Genomic DNA, 25,337 nt, shown 5'->3' on the forward strand with positions numbered 1-25,337 from the left:
TGCCTGACTCCTGGATCCAGCAAGGGCTAAAATCTAATGGGGGATTCAGTTCTTGAACTAGCCAGGCTTCTCGGTGAGTTAATGGGCCTAAGCATGGCTTTGTGCCAGAGGGCAATGGGCAGGTCCTGCTTCCCTCACCTGACTGTTAGTTAGAAGGAAAATGGCTAAAATTATGTGAGCTGGGCTAGAAGCAGGCAAAAAGCCAGAGAGTGAGAGCCATGCTTGACTTCTGCTTGAATCCAAGGCTGTGAGGATGGGAGAAGCAAGACCTTCTGGAGTATTAATGTTGTATGTCCTCACCCCGCCATCATAGTCTCAGGTTGTATATATTTGCAAGTAAACAGGTGGACGCAGGTGGCGCAGTGGGTTAAACCACAGAGCCTAGGGCTTGCTGATTAGAAGGTCGGTGGTTCGAAACCCCGCGACGGGGTGAGCTCCCGTTGCTCGGTCCCTGCTCCTGCCAACCTAGCAGTTCAAAAGCACGCCAGTGCAAGTAGATAAATAGGTACCGCTCCAGTTGGAAGGTAAACAGTGTTTCTGTGCGCTGCTCTGGTTCGCCAGAAGCGGCTTAGTCATGCTGGCCACATCTGTATGCCGGCTCCCTCAGCCAATAAAGCGAGATGAGCGCAGCAACCCCAGAGTCGGTCACAACTGGACCAAATGGTCAGGGGTCCCTTTACCTTAAACCATATAGCATAAAGACCACAATCTCTACTGTCCCTCATTCCAAGGAAACCGAATCCTAGGAAAATACCTGGAATTTCACACTGCTCAAAGATTGAGCAATTTGGATTAACCATTCTGCGCAAGGTACACTCCAGGAGAGAAACAAATTCAAAACAAAATAGATGACTACATACAACATAGTTGTGTGCAGATCTTCATTACCATGCGTAGGAACACTGTCTTATGCTGAGTGAGTCCCTTCGTCCATCTAGCTCAGTATTGTCCACACTGACTGGTAGCAGCTCCCCAGGATTTTAGATGGGGGACATTCCAAGCCCTACTTGGAGATGACAGAGATTCAACCAGGAACCTTCTGCACGCAAAGCAATATTCTACCATTGAGCTAGAGCCCTTCCATTGTAGTTTGAGAACTCCTGGTACAGCAAAATAATAATAATAATAATGACTGATAGCAAAAGAATACCTGCACCCAGTGCTTTTTGGGGGGGCAGGGGTACACCCCCCCTAAACATTTTGTGAATCTAAGTTTGGCCTCATTGAGGGGCAGTATTTCAATATGTGTGGGAAAATGAGAGTACCCCTAAAAATTTTTTTAGAAAAAAAACCACTGCTTGCACCTGTAATTAGGGTTTCAGTGGTGACAAACAAAGGGTTTATTTGGAGTTTGGTTATTTACCATTACAAGATATTCCTCTGTTTCCTTTTTGAGTATTCCCAAGGATACAAATGCCCTTGATGAGGAACAAAAAATTCTTATCGACATTGAAAAGTTCTGCTGCCTTGGTAAGCAGCATGCTTTCAGTCCCCTTCAGTTGTGTACTTGCTCCTTAGACAACAGATAAATGTGTGACTACTGTACACTGTTTACAGCAGGCTTAGGAATATTTACAAAATATAAACAGAAAGACAAGGCCTGAGCTTCTGATCCCAAGGACACTGGGCTTCACAGGAGGACACACCATCTGGCTAAAATAAGTCCACATAATTCATGTATTTAGTGTTCTCCTTCCTTGGCTTCTCTGTTTTAGCTGATACATTTGAGTTCCATTAGGAGTATGCACTGCTCTGTATATTGGGAAACAATTTTGTTGCACAGGAAACCTTTAGTCCTTGTGTCTGAATCTCTTCTGTTAATAGTAGGTCTTTTTCATTTCCTCTCTGTTCCTCTCTACATCTCATTGACTCATTATAGACATAATGTTTCTCAATCTAGAATCTGAATACTCCTCCTTCCCCCTCTGGCTTGTGTGCTGCTTCTAACCTCACTTGCTGAAATTCCTATTTTCCCTTTCAGTGCTAACTGTGGTGAGCATTACAGATGCAATGAGTTGAAAACTCAGGGTACTTAGCTTTAAACTGGAGCACTATCTGTGGTTAGCATTCAGGTTGAGGCAACAGCTGCTAACCATTAGTGCTGAAAAGGAGTGAGACGCTGATATCAAGTGGCAGGGAGTGTGTGAACCTCAAGAGGAAATGGGAAGAGTTTGGGGAATCATACCTGCACCAAGCCACTGATATAAAGTAGGCGTATTCCAACAGACTAGTGTACCCTTTCTCCTTTTTCTTCCTTCTGCTGTTCTCAGATTCCTCTCCAGTGGACTTTATTTATTTCCATTCCCCATTCATGAATTTTATGCTCCCTATGCATAAAACAGCCCCTTCCTCTATTTGTCAGGCTGTCTTTTTATCCTCCACATATGTTCAAAACACACTTATTTGAGGAGGCATCCACATGAGCTGTTTTGGCCAGATTCAGTCACAGTTGTTATTCAAACAAATGAACAAAAAAATGGCTGGTTGTAGATGGAGGAGCTGATTAAGGTTTTCATTGTTGGCTTTTGTTTCAGGATCTGCTGTTAAGATAGGGTTGCCATATTTCAAAAAGTGAAAATCCCGCCAAAGTCTACTCTTCCAACCTGGGTTGCCATTAGAAGAGTGACTAGTGGGGTGCCACAGGGTTCTGTCTTGGGCCCGGTCTTATTCAACATCTTTATCAACGACTTGGATGATGGACTCAAGGGCATCCTGATCAAATTTGCAGATGACACCAAACTGGGAGGGGTGGCTAACACCCCAGAGGACAGGATCACACTTCAAAACGACCTTGACAGATTAGAGAACTGAGCCAAAACAAACAAGATGAATTTTAACAGGGAGAAATGTAAAGTATTGCACTTGGGCAAAAAAAATGAGAGGCACAAATACAAGATGGGTGACACCTGGCTTGAGAGCAGTACATGTGAAAAGGATCTAGGAGTCTTGGTTGACCACAAACTTGACATGAGCCAACAGTGTGATGCGGCAGCTAAAAAAGCCAATGCAATTCTGGGCTGCATCAATAGGAGTATAGCATCTAGATCAAGGGAAGTGATAGTGCCACTGTATTCTGCTCTGGTCAGACCTCACCTGGAGTACTGTGTCCAGTTCTGGGCACCACAGTTCAACAAGGACACTGACAAACTGGAACGTGTCCAGAGGAGGGCAACCAAAAAGGTCAAAGGCCTGGAAACGATGCCTTATGAGGAACGGCTAAGGGAGCTGGGCATGTTTAGCCTGGAGAAGAGGAGGTTAAGGGGTGATATGATAGCCATGTTCAAATATATAAAAGGATGTCACATAGAGGAGGGAGAAAGGTTGTTTTCTGCTGCTCCAGAGAAGCGGACACGGAGCAATGGTTCCAAACTACAAGAAAGAAGATTCCACCTAAACATTAGGAAGAACTTCCTGACAGTAAGAGCTGTTCGACAGTGGAATTTGCTGCCAAGGAGTGTGGTGGAGTCTCCTTCTTTGGAGGTCTTTAAGCAGAGGCTTGACAACCATATGTCAGGAGTGCTCTGATGGTGTTTCCTGCTTGGCAGGGGGTTGGACTCGATGGCCCTTGTGGTCTCTTCCAACTCTATGATTCTATTATTCTATTCTATGATTCTATGTCCAGATTTTCCCGGACATTGCAGCGCTTTCTTCCCGGACACTGTTTCTGATGGCTGAATCCTGGCTGTGTCTGGGAAATTCCAGACATATGACAACCCTAGTTAAGATCTTCTGCAATCCTCCTTGTAGTGTGCCAGATTTCTTGAGGAACACTGAATTTGCAGGCTTCCATTTGAAAAATAGCAGATTCGTATACTTTTGAACTGATCATCTTAGAGCAAGTGGTAGTAAAGGGATCCTTCTCCACAACATCATTCCCAAATGCCAGTCTCTATAAAAATAAATATGTGAATAGGTCAAGGAATGTACATTGGAAAGAATACTAAAGCTGTCTCCTGCCTCTGGCAAACCCAGTGTAGAGATGAGGGAAAATGTTCCCTCAACAACATTACAAATTATGGCCTATTTATTTTGCCTTATGGAACTCAATGGGACGCGGGTGGCACTGTGGGTTAAACCACTGTGCCGCTTGGACTTGCTGATCGAAAGGTCGGTGGTTCGAATCTCCATGACGGAGTGAGCTCCTGATGTTTGGTCCCAGCTCCTGCCAGCCTAGCAGTTTGAAGTAGATAAATAGGTACTGCTCCAGCGGGAAGGTAAACGGCATTTCCGTGCACTGCTCTGGTTTCGCCAGAAGCAGCTTAGTCATGCTGGCCATATGACCCAGAAAAACTGTCTGTGGAAGCAAACAAACGCTGGCTCCCTCGGCCTGTAAAGCGAGATGAGCGCCACAACCCCAGAGTCGTTCGCAACTGGACTTAATTGCCAGGGGTCTCTTTACCTTTACCTTTATAGACCTCAATGCAGGCTATTTAAAACAACGCCGATTCACAAGGCAGCATTGCACAAGGCTGAAGGTCTCTCTGGTTCTAGCCCAAGTGTTCCTCACACTCCCATTTTCAGGATAGGCCATAGTGGCAGAGCATCTAATATCTATGACCAGCACCTGGTGTGGAGACTGGAGCCGAGCCAGGAAGAGTTGGAACGAACCACAGTGAGGGAGAGGGCTCCTGCACTCAGTTCCTGCTTGTGGGTTTCCCACAGACATCTGGTTGGCCACCATGAGAAAGGATGCTGAACTTGATGGGCCATTGGGTTGATCCACCAGGCTATCCTTATGTCCTTACATTCTCTTGGAGAAGATTGCATTAATTTCCATGAATTTTCCCCAAACAGACATTGGGCCAACTAGCCCATAGCTTTATGCCCCCTCCCAATTACTTTTAATGCTAATACTGTAGCATCAAGATTTGTCCTTAAGAGGAAATCATAATGTATGTTTATGGTTGGGCAAAGGCAGATATCTCAAAGTGTTTTATGCTTGGTTTAATCAGTCCTGTCTCATTTTCTTTTCAGGAGGTATGTATCATATAATACTTCAGAAGCCATTTGACTAAAATAGAATGATGTAACTTGTATGCCACTTATCAGACTGATACTAATTCCTTTGTGATCCTTATCATTTACTCCCATTGGAGTATAGCGTGTCATCAGCTTTCAGACTGGCAAGATAATTGCTAACATCAGAATGGAGAAACTGTACAACTGAAATGAATATGTGTCAGATTTCCATCTTCCTTTAGGAGGCTGGGCAAGAAGAAACATGGAGATATGTGCTATAGATGTATCCATGAATGAGGAATTCTCAAAACAATTTTCTTTTTTAAGAACCACTGTGATGATTGTTAACTTTTGACTGGAGCATATCAAGTTAGGACTCTTCCTTTGAACAATTTACAAATAGGTTCAGTGTTTTCAGACATGTAAATTATAATGGTGATAATTTGTTTCATAAGGTTGCAACTGCAGAAATAATGAAATTGGGTTCCTTAGCTGAAGAACATGAAATAGTCACACAATATTAGGATCCAGAGATCTAAACTCAGACATAGGCAAACTCGGCCTTCCAGATGTTTTGTAACTACGACTCCCATCATCCCTGACCACTGGTCCTGTTAGCTATGGATGATGGGAGTTGTGACTTAGATTTTAGTGACAACCATGCAAATAATGGTTTAAAGATGGAAGACCCGTATGCAAAACAATGACTAGCCTATCAATGGTACTTTAATTCCTGGAAAGGTTCCAGTATTGGAATATGTGTGTGAGTCATGATGACTTCAGGTATCTTCCTGCAAATTACCCAGCTCAACACCTTATTGTCTATTTACAAATTCAGGGATAGGAAGCTCCATTTCCTGCCACCTTGTCCCGCCCTCCAGTGTAGCTTTAGAACAAAACTTTCCAAACTGTGTGTTGCGACACAACCCATTAGTTTGTCAGCTACATTGTGTAGGTGTGTCACGTGAATACTCCCCATGCTGCTGCTGGGGCTGGAAAGGAGTTAGTTTAATTTCCGGTTTGGTAGTAAAATTGAATTACTGTGTCGTGAAATGATGCATGTCTAAAAAGTGTGTCACCAACTGGAAAAGTTTGGAAAGGTCTGCTTTAGAAGATGAAGCTTTTCCACCAGCATCTCTAGGCAGAGAAACCTGGTTTTTTTTGGGGGGGAGGAGATGGCAGTCTCATGCTACACCCTTCAGCTGCAGTCAGCTACATACTGTTCAGAACCACACCATCGTGTGCCACATTACCTTGGGGTTTCCTGCAGCCATACCACAGTATGTGGGTTGCGTTGTGGTCTAAACAACTGAGCCTCTTGGGTCTGCCAATTGGAAGGTCGGTGGTTTGAATCTGCACGATGGGGTGAGTTCCCGTTGCTCTGTCCCAGCTCCTGCCATACTAGCAGTTTGAAAGCACAACAGTGCAAGTAGATAAATAGGTACTGCTCCAGCAGGAAGGTAAATGGCGTTTCCATGTGCTCTGGTTTCTGTCATGGTGGTCCGTTGCACCAGAAGCGGTTTAGTCATGCTGGCCACATGACCCGGAAAACTGTCTGTGGACATACGCCTGCTCCCTTGGCGTGAAGCGAGATGAGCGCCGCACCCCATAGTCGCCTTTGACTGGACTTAACTGTCCAGGGGTCATTTACCTTTACCTTTTCTCACAGTACTCTAGTCTGTCCACAACACAGTCTGGCTACTGTGCATCATGTATTGCCACAGAATAAATGAAATGCAAAACCCAGCTGAAAAATGTAGGCTTAAAGCACAGAACTGGGTAGGAGCAAATATATATATATATATATTGATTGCTATTAAAACATGCATGAAAATAAAATTCGACTTCAACCTTATAAAAATTTTGGACGTAGATAAATGTAAGGACAAAATTTCTAAAATACGATTATTAAAACAACAATATAGAATGTCTTAATGGCAAGCTAATGAGACATATGTAAGTTCCTATGGATATGATTGGTGTACTTCCTAAAAATAATTTTTCATTAGACTAAGTTTTTTTAGTTTAGTGAGAACTTTATATTAACTATGCACCAATTAGGCATTGCATCCATTGCATGTCAGCTCACCTTATTTATATTGATCAGCTGAATGACTAACTTCTGGTGATAACATCGTGTGCAATTCTGTACTTGCTTTTCAGCAGAAATGTTACCATTTTTTATTTTTTATTTTGTCGTGTGAGCTTGATTTTAAGCCATCAGTTTATATTAAGTTCTATATTATTGTATTTTACAAATTCCTTTTTTTAATAAATAATTTTTATTAAGTTTTCCATTTTAACAATCCAATCAGATCACATTTAGTATTGCAAATTATACAAATACATATCAAATAATCCAAATATTCTGCTGAATTATAATTTTTTTGTTGGGACTTCCCATGCTTCAAGTACGGGTGGGGCTCTGATCATCTCATATCTCTACTGCCGTATTTTAGAAATTCCATCCATGTTTTATGTGTGCCCACACTTGTAAGGTGAAAGCTGAATTTTATTTTGCACACATTTTAGTAGCAATTCACATATATGTATTTGCTCCTAGCCAGTTTTGTGCCTTAAGTTTACTGTGTGTTGCCAGCTAGTCTTGCCTTGTGCTGTTCTCCCCACCCCCACCCCTGATTTTGAGCAAAATAAATTTCCAAGAGTGAGCAGAATGAGTTCTATACCTGGGTAGTCCCTTCAAAACACAAGATTTTAAATCAGGACTGACTAACTGGCTGCCCTTCAGATGTTCATGGACAGCAGCTCATATCACCCTGATCATGGGCCCTGCTGGATGGGGCTGATGGGAGTTGGAGCCCTATAATGCCCCAAGGGCCACTGCTCTTCCATCCCTGTTTCAAAAGTAGACAAACCCCTGTTTTTGCCTTCAGGTTAGCACTGTATGTATGAAGTTTTAAAGCAAATCCAATTATTGCAGGGATCTATCTCATGACTTTATGAATGCTTGCCTTTTCGATACTGCACTGTGTAACCTAGGCAATTGCTCAGAATTAATCTTCAGAGGGTCTGAAGATAGAATCTGGTATATAGCTTCAAAGTCTGATACATAACTTATAATTTATTAACATTTATGTGAAGAAAATTACTTTTTCTCTCTCTCAGTTTCTCGCTCTCAGCTGTAAGTGTGTGTGTGTGTGTCCCTTGCGCCCTTGCTGGTCTTAGAGATTTCAAACAGGGAATGAGACAAAAATCTGTATCTGTTAATAAGTCAATCTAGAACAGATTTGTTATCCTCATCTTTTCAGGAAAACATATGTGTTTCAGTTTAAGTGCATGTGACTCAGAGTTGATTCTCTGAGGTGTGGTTTTTTTTCTTTCTTCTGCTCAAAAAAATAAGCAGGAAGTTAATTTATAACCATCATCATCACAGGTACAAATATGCAGAATCCTAACATTTGATGATGATTATGATAAGGCTGTGCTTGAACAATTGTTCCCCCTCTTATCAAAAACAGTACACAGACTGTATAGCAAATGCATCCTGTTTATGATATTGTGGCCAGGGGTGGAGGAACGGGGGTGCGGGCCACCCCGGGTGTCACCACTGAGGGGGGTGACAAAATGCCGGGCGGCACTCACCGCGGGGCCTGCAGCACACTCGAGCCACATGTCTCTCCTGGGAAAGATGCAATGGCTTCGGTGTGCAGGCTCCATGCTGCCCAAACGGTCCGCCTGCTGCCTCCCCTGCAGCGGTAGGGCGGCTGAGTGGGAGGAGGCAGGCAGACTCTGGAGGCCCACAGTGCATCCCACCCCTATGGGAGGCTCACCCCACCCCTGGGTGCACTGCCCCAGGCGCCTGAGTGGCTTTCTCCGCCGCTGCTTGTGCCACTAGACAACCATTGTGGCACCTGAGTTCTGACGCTAGACACAAGACAAGGACTTCAAGATTTGGTTTGGACATCAATTCAGTGCTTTGAAAAACAACCCATCTCAGTCAGGAACACTTTGTAGGGCGGCTGATTTGCCTTAGGGTCTGCCCAAGTTTGCTTTGCTTCCCTTTTGACAAAAGTGGATGAAATCTGCAGGTATGCTACCCTTCTGGAATGAATAAAGTCTGCCAAATTACAGGCAAATAGGTTGTGTGTGTGTGCGCACGCGCGCACGCGCACAGGGCATCTTCTAAACTTCAAATTTCTTTCTGTTCCTAAAGGGGAATTTTTAGAACTTATTTTGGGGTGGAATTGGATGACATTTACAGGCCAGATTGAATTCTGTCAAATTTCAGAATGATAGCTGCAATGGTTTACCCACAAGGGCAACCTTCACAGTTTTAGGGTGTTTTCCTAGTGCTTGTGGGCAATTAGTCTAAAAATTGGAGACTTGAGATATGTGCCCCGGGGCAATAAGCCTGCCAAACTGTAGAGAAATACTTCCAAAGGCTATCATTACCTTTAAAGTTGGTTGAAGAAAAGAATTAAAGGGATTTGCTTTCTGGGTAAACCCATTCCCTCTGATTATAACTTGTCAGCTCTTACTTTGCCCTTTCCCTGTACAGTGGTACCTCGGGTTAAGTACTTAATTCGTTCCGGAGGTCCGTTCTTAACCTGAAACTGTTCTTAACCTGAAGCACCACTTTAGCTAATGGGCCTCCTGCTGCCGCCGCGCCGCCGGAGCACGATTTCTGTTCTTATCCTGAAGCAAAGTTCTTAACCTGAAGCACTATTTCTGGGTTAGCGGAGTCTGTAACCTGAAGCGTATGTAAACTGAAGTGTATGTAACCCGAGGTACCACTGTACTGATGTTTAATGTCCTTTCCCCCATCACCCCACTCTGGTGTTTTCCCTATATGATAAGATTAGAGACTCCTAGTTCACTTTTAGCAGACACTTTGCAGCAGTTTTTTTGATGTTTGGATTGCTGAGGCACCACAAGGTGCTCCAGGAGTCCTTGCGTTGAACTCATACAGGTTCTGCTTTGTCTCTGAGAAGTCCAGAGTCCCTCTGAGGCAGTGCCCTATGGCTTGAGAGTCTAGATTTGTGCAATCCCAGACAAAACAGGTTTAATAAACCAGCTCAATTGCAAATTGTAGTTTGGGAAGATTGCTTGTTTCATCGATCTATAGTCAAGATTAACCATAGTTTAGGGAATGGAAGTAAAGCTAAGTTGCAGTTCATTGAAAAGGAAGTCAGTGCTTCTGATCTCCTCAGTATAACTGTGCCAGACGTGGTAGAGAAGGGGAGAAGCAGCATGAATACAAGGCTCAGGCATTAACACTAAATCTCATCACAATTACAACATGTCCTTGCTTCCCAAACTTATTTCATTGATGCTTGTTGGCATCACAGATTCATTAAGCATATATTCAGAGAGATTTATAGCTAGACATCTTTTGCCATGAACAACTGCTGCATAGGATAATCTTTTTATGGCCAGCATGCTTTAGGAGCATTCTGCCAAAGTTTAATGTTAATGCTGCAGCTCTTACAATATCCGTTATCATGCTATACTGTACTGATGCAGAAGTCAAATTTTGTTATCAGTCTGATCAGCAGTGGCAAGGAGATGGTTCTGTACTTGCATTTTAAGTGGCAAAATGGCTGAAATCATTACTCATGTTCACTGCGCTGCTGGAGAGGCTACATGACAAAGAATTCTAATAACTTGGGGTTCCTGCAGCTTTTAAATTCAGAATTTTAATTTGAGGCTAATGAGGGAGAGACTGTTTGTCCAGAAGATCTAAAGATGTTACTGTAAATCCATACTTAATTTCAGCCTGCCATTTAATTTAATTTGTGAAGCAACACAAAAAATAAATCCAGCCCAATCTGTGGATTTAACACTAGCAATTTAGGCATAGTTTTATCTATTTCTTGACGATTGCATTGATCCCCAATAGTTAGCATTTCAAATGGTCTGGAATTTTTATATGAATTGTTCTTATAGTATCTGGTAAAAAGTGTGCACGTTAATATATTTGTAAGATTAATATATAGGACTACCGAATCTGTTCAGAAGACAGTTTGAATAATAATATTTATGTGTGTGGAAAGCTAAAAACAACCAAATATTTTCCCTAGAACAGGCATAGGCAAACTCGGCCCTCCAGATGTTTTGGGACTACAACTCCCATCATCCCTGACCACTGGTCCTGTTAGCTAGGGATGATGGGAGTTGTAGTCCCAAAACATCTGGAGGGCTGACTTTGCCTGTGCCTGCCCTAGAACATTGGATGTGTGGGATAACTAGCCTCATACAACCAGTATGCTTAAGTCTAATTAATGCATGAAGGGAATGTGTGAAAGGGTTAATGCCATTGAGTGAACTGCCCTGCCAGGCTTAGCTCACCTTGGGTTAGGTAATCAAGCCTATTGTTCCCCCAGTCTACTTACCGCATTTTTCGCCCTATAGGACACACTTTTCCCCCTCCAAAAATGAAGGGGAAATGTGTGTGCATCCTATGCGGCGAATGCAGGCTTTCGCTGAAGCCTGGAGAGCGAGAGGCATCGATGCGCACCGACCCCTCTTGCTCTCCAGGCTTCAGGAAGCTATCCGCAAGCCGGGCGTGCAAGGCTTGCGGGCAGCAGCCTGCAGCCCGAAGCACGGGCGAGCTGCAGAGCCCACCCCGTGCTTCGGGCAGATGTCGGCAAGCCTTGCGCGCCCAACGGGAGGTCCCGCCGGGCGTGCAAGGCTTGGGGCGGCAGCCTGCAGCCTGAAGCACGGGGCGAGCTGCGGAGCCCGCCCCGTGCTTCGGGCAGATGTCAGCAAGCCTTGCGCACCGGGCTCGCAAGGCTTGCAGGCAGCAGCCTGTTCTGGGGGCTGGGGTCGGGGGAAGCTCGGGCTTCCCCTGCGCCAGCCCCGCACCTGGGGGGGAATAATTTTTTTTCTTTATTCCCCCCCCCCAAAAAAACCCTAGGTGCGTCCTATGGGGCGGTACATCCTATGGGGCGAAAAATACGGTAATAAGCTTAGCATGTAAAGAGGTCTGAGCTGATTTTTCCAAGTTCAGACCACATGGTTCTATCAAGCCTTTCTTGAAATCTCATACCAATAATTTAGGAACTTTCATCACTGTAACTAAGCCTGCGTTTTCTGAATGCTGTATGGAAAAGCACATGAATCCAATCTTTGGAGAGTTTGCAAGTACACCATTTTAAACTAACAAAACGTGTAGTCTTTTGCTATGCTGGTTGAAGAGGAGAGTATTTTGGAACTCAGGTTTGAGCAGCTTATCTTTCCACACTTTACTGTATATTGTGATTTTAAATCTCTGCTGGGGTTTCTCCACAGAGAGTACTTGCCCCAAACTTGGAGTCTGGCATCCAGGAATTCTCTTTTTACATCTGTTTTTTTCCTTGCCACCAACAGGATGTAGAAACAGCACAAACAGTACAAGCAATGAGACACAACCATTGATTTTGGGCCAGCAGCATTTATTAGGTAATTGACTGGTTATTTTGTTATTGATTAGTTCTTAATTTTGTTATTTTTTTTAAAAAAAATTGTTAAATGAAAATGACTTATTCTCTGCTGTTAGCAAGTGCGTTTTTCTAACTACATTTTCTACATGACAAATTCTTGCAGACTTACATTTAGAAATGCATTTAATAGTATATTCTGGGTGTAATTTGAAATTATTAAACAAGCTAAACTAAGAGTTGTGGTGGAGAAAAAGTCACACCAGATAAAATTACCTTCTCCATGCAACTCCTAAAAATACAAGGACTCTTTCAGGGTCTTGCCTTGAAAACCTAAAGGGTCCATGAGGCATTTAAGAGGGGAGATAAATTTTACAAACCTATTTTGAACCAATAAGCAAAATCCACCAGGAAGCCAGGAAGGCAAGGCTAGGATGGACCAGAATAACAGTAGCAAGGCTCTCTCTATGGGACAAGAGAAACCAGTATCAGAATTAAGGTGGCAACATCAGGTTTTACTTTGCCTGTTTCCTTTCCTCCCTCTGTTTTGCTGCTGTGGTAGACTAGCAAAGGGAGTCCTAACCCAAGCCAAGGACTTAACTCCATTTCTGGACACAGCTCACAGACACGCCATCAGTAGTAGCCATGCTGTTGAATCTTATGCATGTTCCATCAGACGTCAAGCCAACTGAATTCATTGTAGACATGCTTAAATTGAGGTGCATAGACTTGTAACCTTGGAATGTTAGTGTACACTGTAATGTATGGTGGAATGTGCCTAGTGACTATTTTAATACATTGGTATCCACCAACAAAGGATTTTTAATTGTACAGTGCTTTTCTAAATGGGGAAATGGGAAACAGAAACTTACTGAATCAGAGAACTGACATGGCTGAGCATCAATGCCATTAAGACAATGTTTGTCTCCTCTTCCATTTGTCTTCTAAGATTTCGTCTCCCTAGTTTTCACTCCTGATTCTTGCTGTCTTTCAGCAGTGGGTGCACAGCATGTTCTTTCTGTTCTTTAGTTGTCTTGCCGATGTCCTCTATTCTACTCATCTAAAATGACTGTTACTAAGTTTTCAGCTATCTTTCTTTCCAAACAAAATATATTTTCTATCCTACTCCTAGTCAACTTGTCTTCTGCCTTTTAAATGGTTGGTATTCCATCTCTTAGCTTCTTTTCACTGTACTGGGATGTCTGCATTGGTCTAAGTTATGGGACTGGATATGGTGAAAACTGCACATTTGATAGCTACAGTATATGCGCATAGCAAAACTCAGCTTCATGCTGCTCTACGAGTGACAACCAACAAGCCCCATTTGAAGGTCATGTGGAGGCTGTGCAGTTTGAATGAAGATTTGTTCAGAGGGGAGGGGGAGGGCAAGGTACCTGCTTTTTCCAATAACACCCCTTGTGTTGCCAGTTGTAATCTCTGTGTTGGTTTTTTTCCAATTGCTCAAAAAGTTAATGCATCACAGAGCAGACTTACAAAAACACACAGCTATACAAAATTCCTTTTTTGAGAAGTGGTTTCCTTTCATTTCTCACATCAGTGAAGGTCTCTTGGGAGTTTTATCCTCCATCATCTCAATTTGAAAAGACACTTGTCTTATAAAGCAAATTATAACATAATTACTGTAAGTAAGTCTTTGGGGCTATTATTTCATTCCTACAGTATTTGTTATAGACTTATTTATTCATGTTTGTTTTTGTTATTTATTTTGTCATGTTGCAATGCATGTACTTGTACGTCAGTGATTTTTTTTTTAAATGTCCTTTGAAAAGCCTTGCTTCTTCTTTCTGTTCTGCATTTTCTCTCCTATAGGCAATGACACAGCCCATCACTTATACTGACCCCCTGTGGATTTCTGTGTCACTTTCAAACTAGTCTCCGTCTGTTCCAGACCTCTTTTCTTCACCCCGCTTTTATCCTTTCTTGCTGCTGCCTTGTTGTACATTCAGAAATGGTTATATGCTTGTTTACTCAGAAGGAAATTTATGAGTAATCCTATCCTATTACTCAGAAGGACATTCCACTGTATTCAGTGGGGTTTACACACTAGTAAGTGTATTTAGGATGCAGTCCTGCTTTTCCTTCTTGAACTGTGCTAAAGCTTGTCTATCAAGTTATTCCATTCCTTTTTTAAACACTCTCACAATATCTGTTTTCTTTTTCAAAGTGTTTTCAGGGCCATGACAGATTATTCAGTTCTGCCATGTGCTGTTAATATTGCAGTTGCTTTATCAAACCGTCTAATCTCTCTTTCAACTTTATCTTCCATGATGTCACTTAATGTATTTACTCAAATTCATTTAGCACAGACTCATTTAATGCAGATTTGTTCATTGCTCCTTAACCAACTTTGAGATGCTTAGGGTAGATTATCAAGGTCAGTGGTTCCCAATTGATGGTCCATGGACCCCAGGGGGTTTGCATAGCCCACTCGGGGTCTGTGGCACCATTCACATAACTAAAACTACCATAGGGATACCAAAGTTTTCAAAAGTAGGGCGTCTGTGGCTTGGCTTTTGAAAAACAGGGGGTCCTCAGTCGTTAGCTAATTGGGAACCAATGATCTAGGTAGCAAAAGAGAGTGAGTGAAGCAGAGGTGTTTCCTTCCCCAAACCCTTTTGGTGTGTGTTTGTATTAAAGTTAGTGAGTAAACAGCAAGAGGGGTAGTAGCTATAGCACATCAATTAAAACAAAAGTGAAAGAGTGAACTCTTGTGTGACCGTTATGCTGCCTGTTTTCACAGGATCCCTTTTGTGTTTTTGTACAGCATGCAGAAGGCTGGAAAATAATTTATTATTAATATAATTATATAATTTACCTGAAATGCCAGTATGCTTGTATAAGGGAAGGCTTTGTGGTCATTAAGTGGCTGGTAGACTTCACATCAAGAATGTGCTCTGGGCTGTCATGATGTGGTTGGTGTATGTAAAGCATGTGTAAAAAACACATATATCCTTGTTTTTTTATCAGCACACTTATTCTGTTGTTTTTGTTTTGTCTGCTCTCTGCCTCTTTTTGGAAGCGTCATCTATATGTCCTTGAGCATACGGCATGTACACACATCCATTTCAATTTGATTTACACTTTGGAAGCCATTAATGGACAGGAAAAGGATTGATTGTCCAGGAATGTGACTAACCCAATCCAGATGGTCCGATGGGTTAACCACTGAAAGTCCTGAGGGCATTTTTACAAGTGAAGCCAAGAATGCATTTTAGTCTGGAATGTATCACTTCTTCTGCGCATTATTAACGCAGGAGAGAGCCAGTTTTAAATGGAACGCATGTTCTAGCCAAACGAGGCTTTAGATTCAATCACAGAAGCGGAAAATGAAAACAAAACAATTAAACCCATTTGTGAAAGTGCCATGTCACACGCAGTTGTTCGCATCAAGGTAAAAAGTGTGGTTTTAAAAAACAAAATAAAATGAGAGACCAAGGAAAATAGCCCTGGAAGAGGTCAGGAGAGGAAGGTGTGTTGAAAAGCAAAAAAATGAGAGGAATATGAAGGAAGAGCACTTTAGGCTGAGTTCCTTCGCCATTAAAACAACCCCAAGCAACTGGTTATTTGGGGGGGGGGATAAAAAGGAAGGGGGTGTCTGTGAAGGCAAAGCGCCAGGTCACCCCGAGTGGGCAACATTTGCCTGACAGATTGGCTTCTCCCTCCCTCGGCTCCACTGTAGTGTGTTGGGCTTGCCGGAGGGGGTGCTGGGCGGCTGCCCAATCTGAGCGGTGTTCGTCCGTCTGATTGACAACTGGGTCGGGCCCAGCCGGCACCGGTGGAAGATACGCACAGGCAATTAGACGGAGGCGGGGGCTGTTTTCGCGGGGCTTTTCCCTGCCCTCCCACAGGCGGGGGCGCTCCGGCGTCACGCTCGCAGCTGCCCCTTTACCTCAGGCAGCCCAGGAGGGAAGCCGCGGCAGCCGCCGCCCGCCACCCTTTCTCCCAACGGGTGAGGCAAGAGACGGGGTGGGGGAAAGCACAGCCCAGGCACATGAATCAGTCTCTCGGCGCGTATCCGGCTTCAGGCAGAGGCGGCGACCATAGCGGGGAAGCGGGAAGGGAGGGGACGCCTGCTCTGACTGCGGCCATGCCGAGAGCAGCGGCGGCGACTCTGTCACCTTGCCGTGGAGGTGTGCGCATTCTTTGGACGGGGAGGGAGAGCTGCTGGAAAGGTTGCGGGAGGGAAAGGAAGGCGGGAAAAGTGACAGCTGGCCGAAACAGCGCCTGAGCGCGGGGAAGGGCAGTTTGGGGGACCCTGCGCGCGCAAGAGAGAGAGTTGCTGCCCTGGAGCCCAGAAACCGGGGAGGGGCGCGCGCGCTCTTGCTTGCCTGCCCGGTGGCGGGGAGGGGCAGGTTAAGAGTAGCGCGTAAAAATGCCCCTGGGTGCTGGAGGAAGAGGGACGTGTATATGTGTGTGTGCACAAGGCGGCTCTCTGCGTGTGCTGACTTTCTCGCGCGCGCGCGTGTGTGTGGTCGTGTCGGCACAGGTGAACGCTTCCGAGGCGCCACTGCAGTGCCCTCAGCTGCGTGTGCAGCCGGTAGGAGAGGACACAAAGAGGCGGGACGGCTCTCCGGCGAGGAAGGGAAGGAGGCGCTCCTTGGCCCCCCGCGCACGCGGGAATTATAACGGCGAGCGGGAGGAGGACGATGCAAGCAAGCATCGATATTGTGAGGAAGTGACTGGCCGCGCGACTTCCTTTCAGAGCTTGCTCGCTCTCCTCCCCGCCTTCCAGTTAATGCACAAATAATCACCGCTGCTTTGAAGTCGCTGTTGGTTTAGTAGCGGCGGCGGCAGCTGCCGCCTTTTTTTTGCAAGGGTGCTGCGCCTCGCGCGCGCGCCCGTGCCTCTAGCTCCTTATGGGGGGGGAGCTCTCTCGTCTCCTCCCCTCCCTCCTCCCTCGGGGAGAGCGCCTTTGTTGTTGTGTTTCGGGGAGGACTCCTATCCTTCACCTCTCCGTGCACGCCGCGTTGCGTGTGTGTGTGTATGTGTGTAAGGCGGTGCATCGCCGCCCCACCGGATGCATGCAGTACGTCGTATTTTTTACAAAGTATGTTATTGTTTCGTGCGCCTCATTTGAGAGCTGATTGTCACGTTTCATCCCGCCCCCCTCTTTCCCCCCTCCCTCCTTCTCTCTCGTTTCCTCTCCCAGGTGCTGAAAAACCACGGCTGGCGCTGGCGGAACCGGGATCTGTGCGATCGCTCCGGCGCTTTACAACCTTTGCAGTTTGACCGACGGTCGGAGACGGGAGAGTTTTGCAACCCGCCTCTTTAGAGCCTTTGCATATATCGGGGAGGAGAAAGAAAGAAAGAAAAAGCGGAAGGAGGAGAAGCCCAATCATCATCATCGCCGAGCTGCTGCAGCAGCAGGAGGAGGAGGAGGGAGGAGAAGAGAAGGGTCGTCGATATTGTTGCTCCTCTAGAACTGGCGAGGCTGATGGCGGAGTTTGGCAGCAGAGGGGGTGGCACCAGCAGTGGGGGCATAGCCTCCTCCCCAAGCCCTGCACACGGGAAGGTTGCCTTCAAAGCAGGAGATGGGGAAGGTGGTGGTGGTGGAGGAGGTGGTGGTGGGGTTGCAAGAACCCACTTGGACAGTGCCGGCAACGGGGTCTCCAATGGGGACTGCGCTCTGATGGGCACCAGAGAAGAGACAGAGTCTACTCAGTCTGACAGCCCTGCCACAGAGAGAGGATGTCCCACCCTGCAGCCAGATGGCAAACCTGGTCACCCCAAGAAAACGAGCATCATCAAGGTAAGAGGATGTGCTACCTGGGGTTCTCTGCTATTTGGGGGTGGGAAAGGGGATGATGGAAATGGACATGCACAAATGCCAGGCTCCAGGTGAGCCAACTCAGTCGTGTATGTAGCAGTAAATGTGTCTGCTGACTTGTGCAGGTGAACACACAGCTTTAAAGCAGGGAGAGGACACAACCTGGCCATTGAATTTTGATTATATGAGTGTGGAGCTTTGGTGTCTGTGTCTGTATAAAGAGGTAAAGTTGGGGGCATTGGGGGGGGGGGGAGGCGCGAGAACTTGTGCTTCTGAAATGAAAGAAGGAAGGAAGGTACTGCTGCCTAGTTAAGTACGGAATCAGCTTGCCATGCAGAGATTTCAGACTACGCAGGTTTTTGCTGATTCTGTGGGATGCTGGGTGCACCTGTGCAGAGCAATTTTGTACCCTGTTGACAGACGCACAGCAAGTGATGTGAAAACCAAGGATAAATGACGTGGGTGAGGGGGAAGAAAGATGAACGCCCTCCTAAAGGTGACAGCGCATCCATCAAGAGATTGTTTATGGCAGCTTATGCCTATAGTCTTAGCCTTTCTTAATTACTTTCTAGATATTATTGTCACATATCAAACAGGTACGGGGAGATAAGACAATGCTGGTAGGTAAATCATAGATTCACAAAATGAAGGATTCCTGGCTATAAGTCTTGTTAGTTTTAAAGAAACAGTTGGGGTTTTTATATAAAAAAAAGTGACTAATTTATGTTTGATCGCTACAGGGCATAGGATTCATAATAGCTGAATGGCATATAACCCATACTGTTAATTTTAAACACAGATGAACTGCATTAAAAGTTACATAAAATAATAGACTTGCAATATGTATGAATACAGCAAGTCCATAGCCAATGATATCTCCTTGTTGAGAATAGGTATTTTCAGTAGCATGTTGTAAAGTGAAATGTTTCTATAATGAATACTCCATTAGCAGCAGATCTCAAGTTGTGCAGCAAGCTGCAGGATCTTGTTTTCAGAATCAAGGGGAGAACAAGGACAGTCAGTGGTAGAGTGCATTTGACAGTCTTGCACCCACCCATCCTGTCAGAGAGAGGTGGTGCAGGTTTGTTAACCACTTGCAGCAGTGTGCCTGTGTGACAAACATCTGCAGCACAGTGGCAAACTTCTGTTGCTTCTTGTTTAGGTATAAATTCAATACCGTATTCATTTAGCCTGCCAAAATATCTTTTGAACCAAGCACAGAGTTAATTTATAACTCTGCAATTGTGTTCCCTGGTAGTCCAAACAACAATATAATTGCTGTATTACTGGAGTTTGTTAAATAGTGGTGTGTGTTTTTTTCAGTTTCTGTAGCAAGCTTGTGCTTCAAAAGGGTAGGAATAAAAGAAACATTTTTTCAAACCGTAGCTTGCTTTAAAGCTAGGATTGGGATTCAGAATTTGTTAACTTGAAAGTGGACTTTGCCTTCCACACATCTATGACTTATGTGGTACATCCAACTAACTATGGGTTAAAACTCTTGATTTGTTTCCTAATGTTTTTCTTTTTATGATAAAGTGGTATATAAGTATTTTTAGAAATAAAGTTACAGTAGTTGTTTTCCTCACTATCTCTTTCGTATTATTACTTCCATTAGTGGTTCAGCATGGTGTGAACTCCAAATATTACTTATTAACATGCCTTGGCTGATAATTATTTTGTATTGGAGTGTCATCCATATTTACAGCCACGTCTGATGTGTGTGTACTTGGAAGCAAGTGCTACCAAGTTCAGTGGGAACAGGAATTTTAAATGAACTAAGGTTTGGAATTTATTCAGAATTTGTTTATTGTTCAAGGTCACCTTCATACATATGCAAAAAAATTAAAAGCCCTAGATACGCAATTTTAAACATGCTATTGATTATGGATATCCATATTGAAGTTTATGCAAATCCTTGCCCTATAGACATGCAGCATTAGCAAATAATACGAGTTTCTTGCGTCAGCTGTTACTTTCCATTTAGTTGAACACAACTATATTATCTCTTTTACAGTTGACATTCTTTTTGAAGTATGTGGCTGCCAATACAAGAGTTTGGCAAAACACTTGTGTAAGTTAGTGGCACTAAAATAATTGCTTCCTATAGTATAATTTTAACATCATAAACACGGATTCCTATTTATTGAAACTAATCTTTGTTTAATGGTGCTTCTACCTGCCAAGTACATCTGGAGCTCCTGAGTTATATACTAAAAACTGATGTTGAAATGTCAGCGCAAATATGATAATAAATGCCTGCTTATGCAAATAATATACTGTTGTTTAAGCAGTGCCCACCATACTGGTATTCTGAGCCTCTTTCCCCAGTGTAGTTTATTACATTTCTATGAACAGTGGCTAGGCTTGTTGAGAGCTGGAGTAAACAATTTTAATCTTACGAAAAGTATGGGCCTGCAAAAAACTACAGTGCTCTGCTTTGGTAGCAGGCTTTAGGATTTGGCTGTAGTGCTCCAGTTCCAGCAGAAGTTGCCGTTTTATCCATTGTGGAACCTGACCCTTGGTTTGTTGCTAGGCTTGGCTGCGTATGTAAAATCATAAGAACTGTCATCACTTTTTAGGGACCCTGTGCTGTGCTCGGGATTTGTAGTAAGAGGATTTCTGCATTCAAAGGGCTGGCTTGTGTGCTACTTCTCTGTGGTAGACCGCTTCTGTGTTGCAATTTTACATGCCCCATCTGTAACCCTTAGAGTTGTTTTACCACGTGGGCACTCCTGATTGCAACAGGAGTTTTCAGTGCAGCACTTTATGAAACTAAATGGCAAATGGAACCCCATTTGGTCCTTCTTAGAATAGTGCTTTATCTGTGGTGGTGTGCATCTGGATGAAGCTAACACAACCATTTAGGAGTGGGATGTTGCACGACGAGCTTCAACTCTGTTGTTCTGTATATTGAAGTTTTATGCGTATATTACTGACAGTAACGATATTATACAATATAGTTTGTTTATTTAATTGGGAGTCCCTGCTTTTGCTGTATACAAGTACTCTGCTTACATTTACATTATCACTTGCTGTTAGCAAACTGGAAAGTCTTTTGCTTTCTTAATCTGTTACCGGCTAGCCCTCCCTTCCTCCCACTTCCAGATGATTTTGGCATGTAGGACAGCTTGCCTGCATAGCCTGCTGGATTGGGCAAGCACCACTTCTGCACAGAGATCCTGTGCATAGCAAACAATATTTCTAGCTCTCCACGCATTTTGGAAAAGCAGCAGCAAGAATATTTTCTCTGTTCATGGTTAGGGTATGTTCTCAATTTCTGCTGGAGATAAATGCCACAAAAGGCAATGCATTAGTAACATTTATAATGCAGTAACCTATTAAAGCTTCACTTTCTCATTGTAACACAATTCCTGCATGTTTTCATTTGGAGTAGTTTTTAAAACAAGCAGTTAGGAAGGAGATGTCTTTGCCTTAAAAAATATAACAAAAATATTTGTTATACCCTTCCCCTTCCTCCAAGTTGCATGAGGTAGCAGATGTGGTTCTTCTCTCTTTTTCCCCATACAGCAACAATCGTGTAAGAAAGGTTAGGCTGAAAGGTAGTGACTCTTTCAAGGTAACTCAATGAGCTTCATTGGGTGAGTTGGGATTCAGAGCAGAGTCTCCCCCAACTTTAGTCTGAAACTCTTAGCAACTATACTGCATTGGCATTCTTGTTTTTACTCCAACCACAGAGTTAGAAATCATAGTTGAATTGACATTTTGATTGACTAAAAGCACATCCGAATGTACATACCATTTACATGTGAGAATCATAGAAGTGTAGAGTTGGAAGGGATCACGAGGGTCATCTAGTCCAACCCCCTGCACTGCAGGAATCTAGTTAGATCATACATGACAGATGGCCATCCAACCGCTGCTTAAAAACCTCCAATGATGGCTTGTCCATCACCACCTCTCAAGGGAGTCTGCTCCACTGTTGGACAGTTAAAATAGAATTTGGTTATCCCAAAGGAACAATACTAAGGACACTGAAAGTAGAAACTTATGAAATGGAATAATGACATCTTTTTCACAGATTATTTCATCATATCTCCTATGTATGTATGTATGTATGTATGTATGTATGTATATGACTATAAAGCAGGAATAGGTTACCTGCCAGATGATGTTGGACTATCAGATTCCTACATCTTTGACCATTGGGCATGTTCATTAGGCCTGTTGAAAGCTGGAGTAAGCAACACCTGTAGGGGCACAGGTACCTCATCCCTGCTGTAAGGTAACATGTTAGGATTGCTTTCCCCCTTTTGTTATATGTACAGTACTAGGACAGATAGACAAATTAGAAGTACCGTTTTCTTTCTTTTCTTTCTTTATCCTAAAAAAACCCATGATAGTAGCTTCTATGGCCCAAGGCGTAATGAACAGAGCACTCCAGAACTTGGGCTCCTTTTCCATATTGCTCTGGGAATGGAGGTGGGGAGAAAGGAAAATGCCCAGAAGAAAATGACCAACAGTTTTTATTGCTAACAGTTGTTCTGCCCACACTCAGCACTAAATGCTTATAATCACTAGAACAACTTCATCAGCTGTTTGATATATAAAGAAAGTGCAAATAATTTATTGCAACGTGTCAAACAGGCTTTGTTGTGGCACTATGTTACAACAAAACCAGGAGTTGAATGACTCAACATAGTCTTCATTTGTTTTAAGAGGAATTGTTTAGTCTGTGCAAAAATATATAATGCTATCACAAAGGACAGGAATTCATCAAGTTGGTTGTCAGCCTCTGTTTAGACTGGACCTAGTCCTCCAATAGGTCTTGCTGTTGTTACTTGGAGTCCTTTTTTGTTTATACAACAGCCACCTAAACCTCAGGAAACAGAAAAAATGTTTCCAAAAGTGCATACTTTTAAAAGTAGTAGTAAAAAAAAAAAAAAGAACACACCAAAAAACCAAACCCAGATATAGAGCAAATATAGAGCATTTTATGTTAGCATTCGTCTCAGGTTCAGAAACAAGTTAAATACTGTAACACTGTCCTAAATGTATATATGACATAAAATATTTCATTGCTGAAATACAACTTCAGACCAGTAAACGATATTTACCGATACTTGTGATGCATTTTATAGGTGTTTAGCAAGAATGTAAGGCAAAGGATTAGATCTGGTTAAAAAATTCAGTTGACATTTTAAGGTTGCAATCCTCTACATGTTTAATCTTGGAGTAAGTCCCATGGAAGTCTGTGGATCTAACTTTTGCATCCAAGATTTCCTAAAGCTTTTTTCAGATGATAACAAATAAAATGACCAGGTAGGTTTATTAGTGTGTTGGTACTAATTCGGATATAATGGAAACTAATGTACAAGGAGGTGAGTCCTATTGTCTTATGAAAGGGATATTTCAATAGGTCTTACAATGCTTTTCTTAAAATGGCTGGCCAGCCAGGTTTTGCTAGTGATAAAAATGATTTGATTTCCTAAGCTCAATAATTTTGAAGGAATTCTTTAGGAACTTGCTTCTGCTTAATCATGTCACACTGGTAGAGAACTACACACTGTTTTCTATCTTGAATTTCTTAAAATTATATTTAATTCTTAGGGTGATTTATATTCTTTGTTCATCTCCTTTTTTCTCTTGACTGTTGCAGGTGATTCTGTGATGCTGTGCCCTTTTGACTTAAACATGCAATGTGTTGGTGTGTTTTGTTTGGTCTTGTGGTTTTGTGGGACAGGGTTGGAATGTGTTCTTATTTGTGTATGTGTGAAGATACCATCCCACTGCCAGGTGACAGGCCAGAAAGGCATTCATAGCTATGTTGTGGTACTAGGAAATAGTAGGTGTTACTTCCTTACAGCGTCCAAAAGCTTGTTTGAACTGTTTAGTAGTAATATTCTATATTATGCCTCTGAAAAAAGATCATCTTGATTAGGAAACTTAGCTTTCAGCTACGGTTGGATAAATTCATTTGCATATGACCAAAATTGGTAGAAAAATGTTTCACAAGGCTGTCCTTGGTATTAATAGCAAAATAAAATGCTTTTACACTTTAGGGTTGTATTTTGCAGCTTGAATCACAAAAATAGAAATCACATTCATACAAAGATATGACCGTTTCAAAGGCTGGATTGGCATTCTTCACTGTCTGTAATATTAGACGGGAGCCCAGCTGAATCTCCTTCCACTAACACACCAGCCCAACCCTCCCAAAAAGAGAGGTTTGTTAAAGATAGTGCTGAAATTAGAACCCAGGTCTTCCCAATCCAATTCTACTTGGCTGTTGACAAGATCACACAGCCTTTCAACTCTGCTGTAGAATGTTGGCTTGAGAAACAAAACCTAGAGTTTCTGCTCTTCATAGTTGCAGAAGTCATGTTCAAAATATGAAGAATCCTGTGAGCATATCCAACATTTCTCAAAAACAGTTGCGTGCTTCTAGACAGGTGCCGCTCATGCAAGTTTTCCATAGCATCCACATGACATCATTGGCATCAAAATGCCACCCTGTATTCTGCACCTCCTCTTAAAATGAATTTTCTGCACAAAATCCTCTAAATTAAAAAACGAACAGTTGCTAACAACCCATGTGCAGTATTAAGCCTCTGTCTGGAAGCAGCTTCATTCTAGATATTCCTGATGCTTAAGTCCATCAAAATTCTTCTTTCTCCCCTCAAATACTCCGCCAAGTTTTTAAAGCTAGGTTTGAAGTGTAGCTACAAAAGCTGTGCAGTAGCAATCACCAAAGAGTAGTCTGTGGAAAACTCTGGATGGCATCGTTAACAAGGCATGTATTGCCGGACTTTATTCTGGCCTGAGTTTTCCCAACCTTTTTTTTCACTAAAACAGCCAGAGGAAGTTTCTTTTCAATGCTGCCACTGTTGCTTTTCCACATGGAAATCCTAGGGAAGAAGGCTTCTCTCCTTCATAGTACTGTACTCAAATTGCTCCTCCCTCAAAACATATGACATTGGTGTTTCAGGGTAATGCCCGCTTGTGCATGCAATACCAAGATTGTAGTCGTCACCTGAGGTCAGCACAAAATGGAAGCAATCATTGTGTAATAGGAACAGCTACATGCACATTCAGAGCATGTGACTTTACTACCTTAGTGTCTATTGGCTTTTGTCATGCATGCTAAATCTGCATTTAGTTTGTAGAGGAATACAGAAGCTTGTATCCATGTTTCTGTGTGAGTAGTGGGTGGGTTTAACTGTATTCTGTGTTTGTTTGGTTTTTTTACATTT

At 43.2% G+C, this 25,337-nt stretch overlaps 1 protein-coding gene across 5 annotated transcripts in view; it reads left to right on the forward strand.

Annotated features, from left to right (window-relative positions):
• PLCL2 (phospholipase C like 2) overlaps positions 1-25,337 on the forward strand; it is a 137,024-nt gene that overhangs the window by 46,626 nt on the left and 65,061 nt on the right. For 2 of the 5 annotated variants that reach the window (XM_053359268.1, XM_053359266.1), the window contains 2 exons: positions 12,289-12,360; positions 17,509-18,108. In XM_053359268.1, the coding sequence (XP_053215243.1) occupies positions 17,794-18,108 (315 nt within the window). In that variant the 5' untranslated portion in view covers positions 12,289-12,360; positions 17,509-17,793. Of the gene's footprint in view, positions 1-12,288; positions 12,361-16,133; positions 16,309-16,382; positions 16,490-17,217; positions 17,386-17,508; positions 18,109-25,337 lie in introns of those variants that run through there. The other 3 variants (XM_053359263.1, XM_053359265.1, XM_053359264.1) reach the window with 3 other exon arrangements.

The sequence above is a fragment of the Podarcis raffonei genome, chromosome 12 (genome assembly GCF_027172205.1).
Source record: "Podarcis raffonei isolate rPodRaf1 chromosome 12, rPodRaf1.pri, whole genome shotgun sequence".
NCBI classification, from domain to species: domain Eukaryota; kingdom Metazoa; phylum Chordata; class Lepidosauria; order Squamata; family Lacertidae; genus Podarcis; species Podarcis raffonei.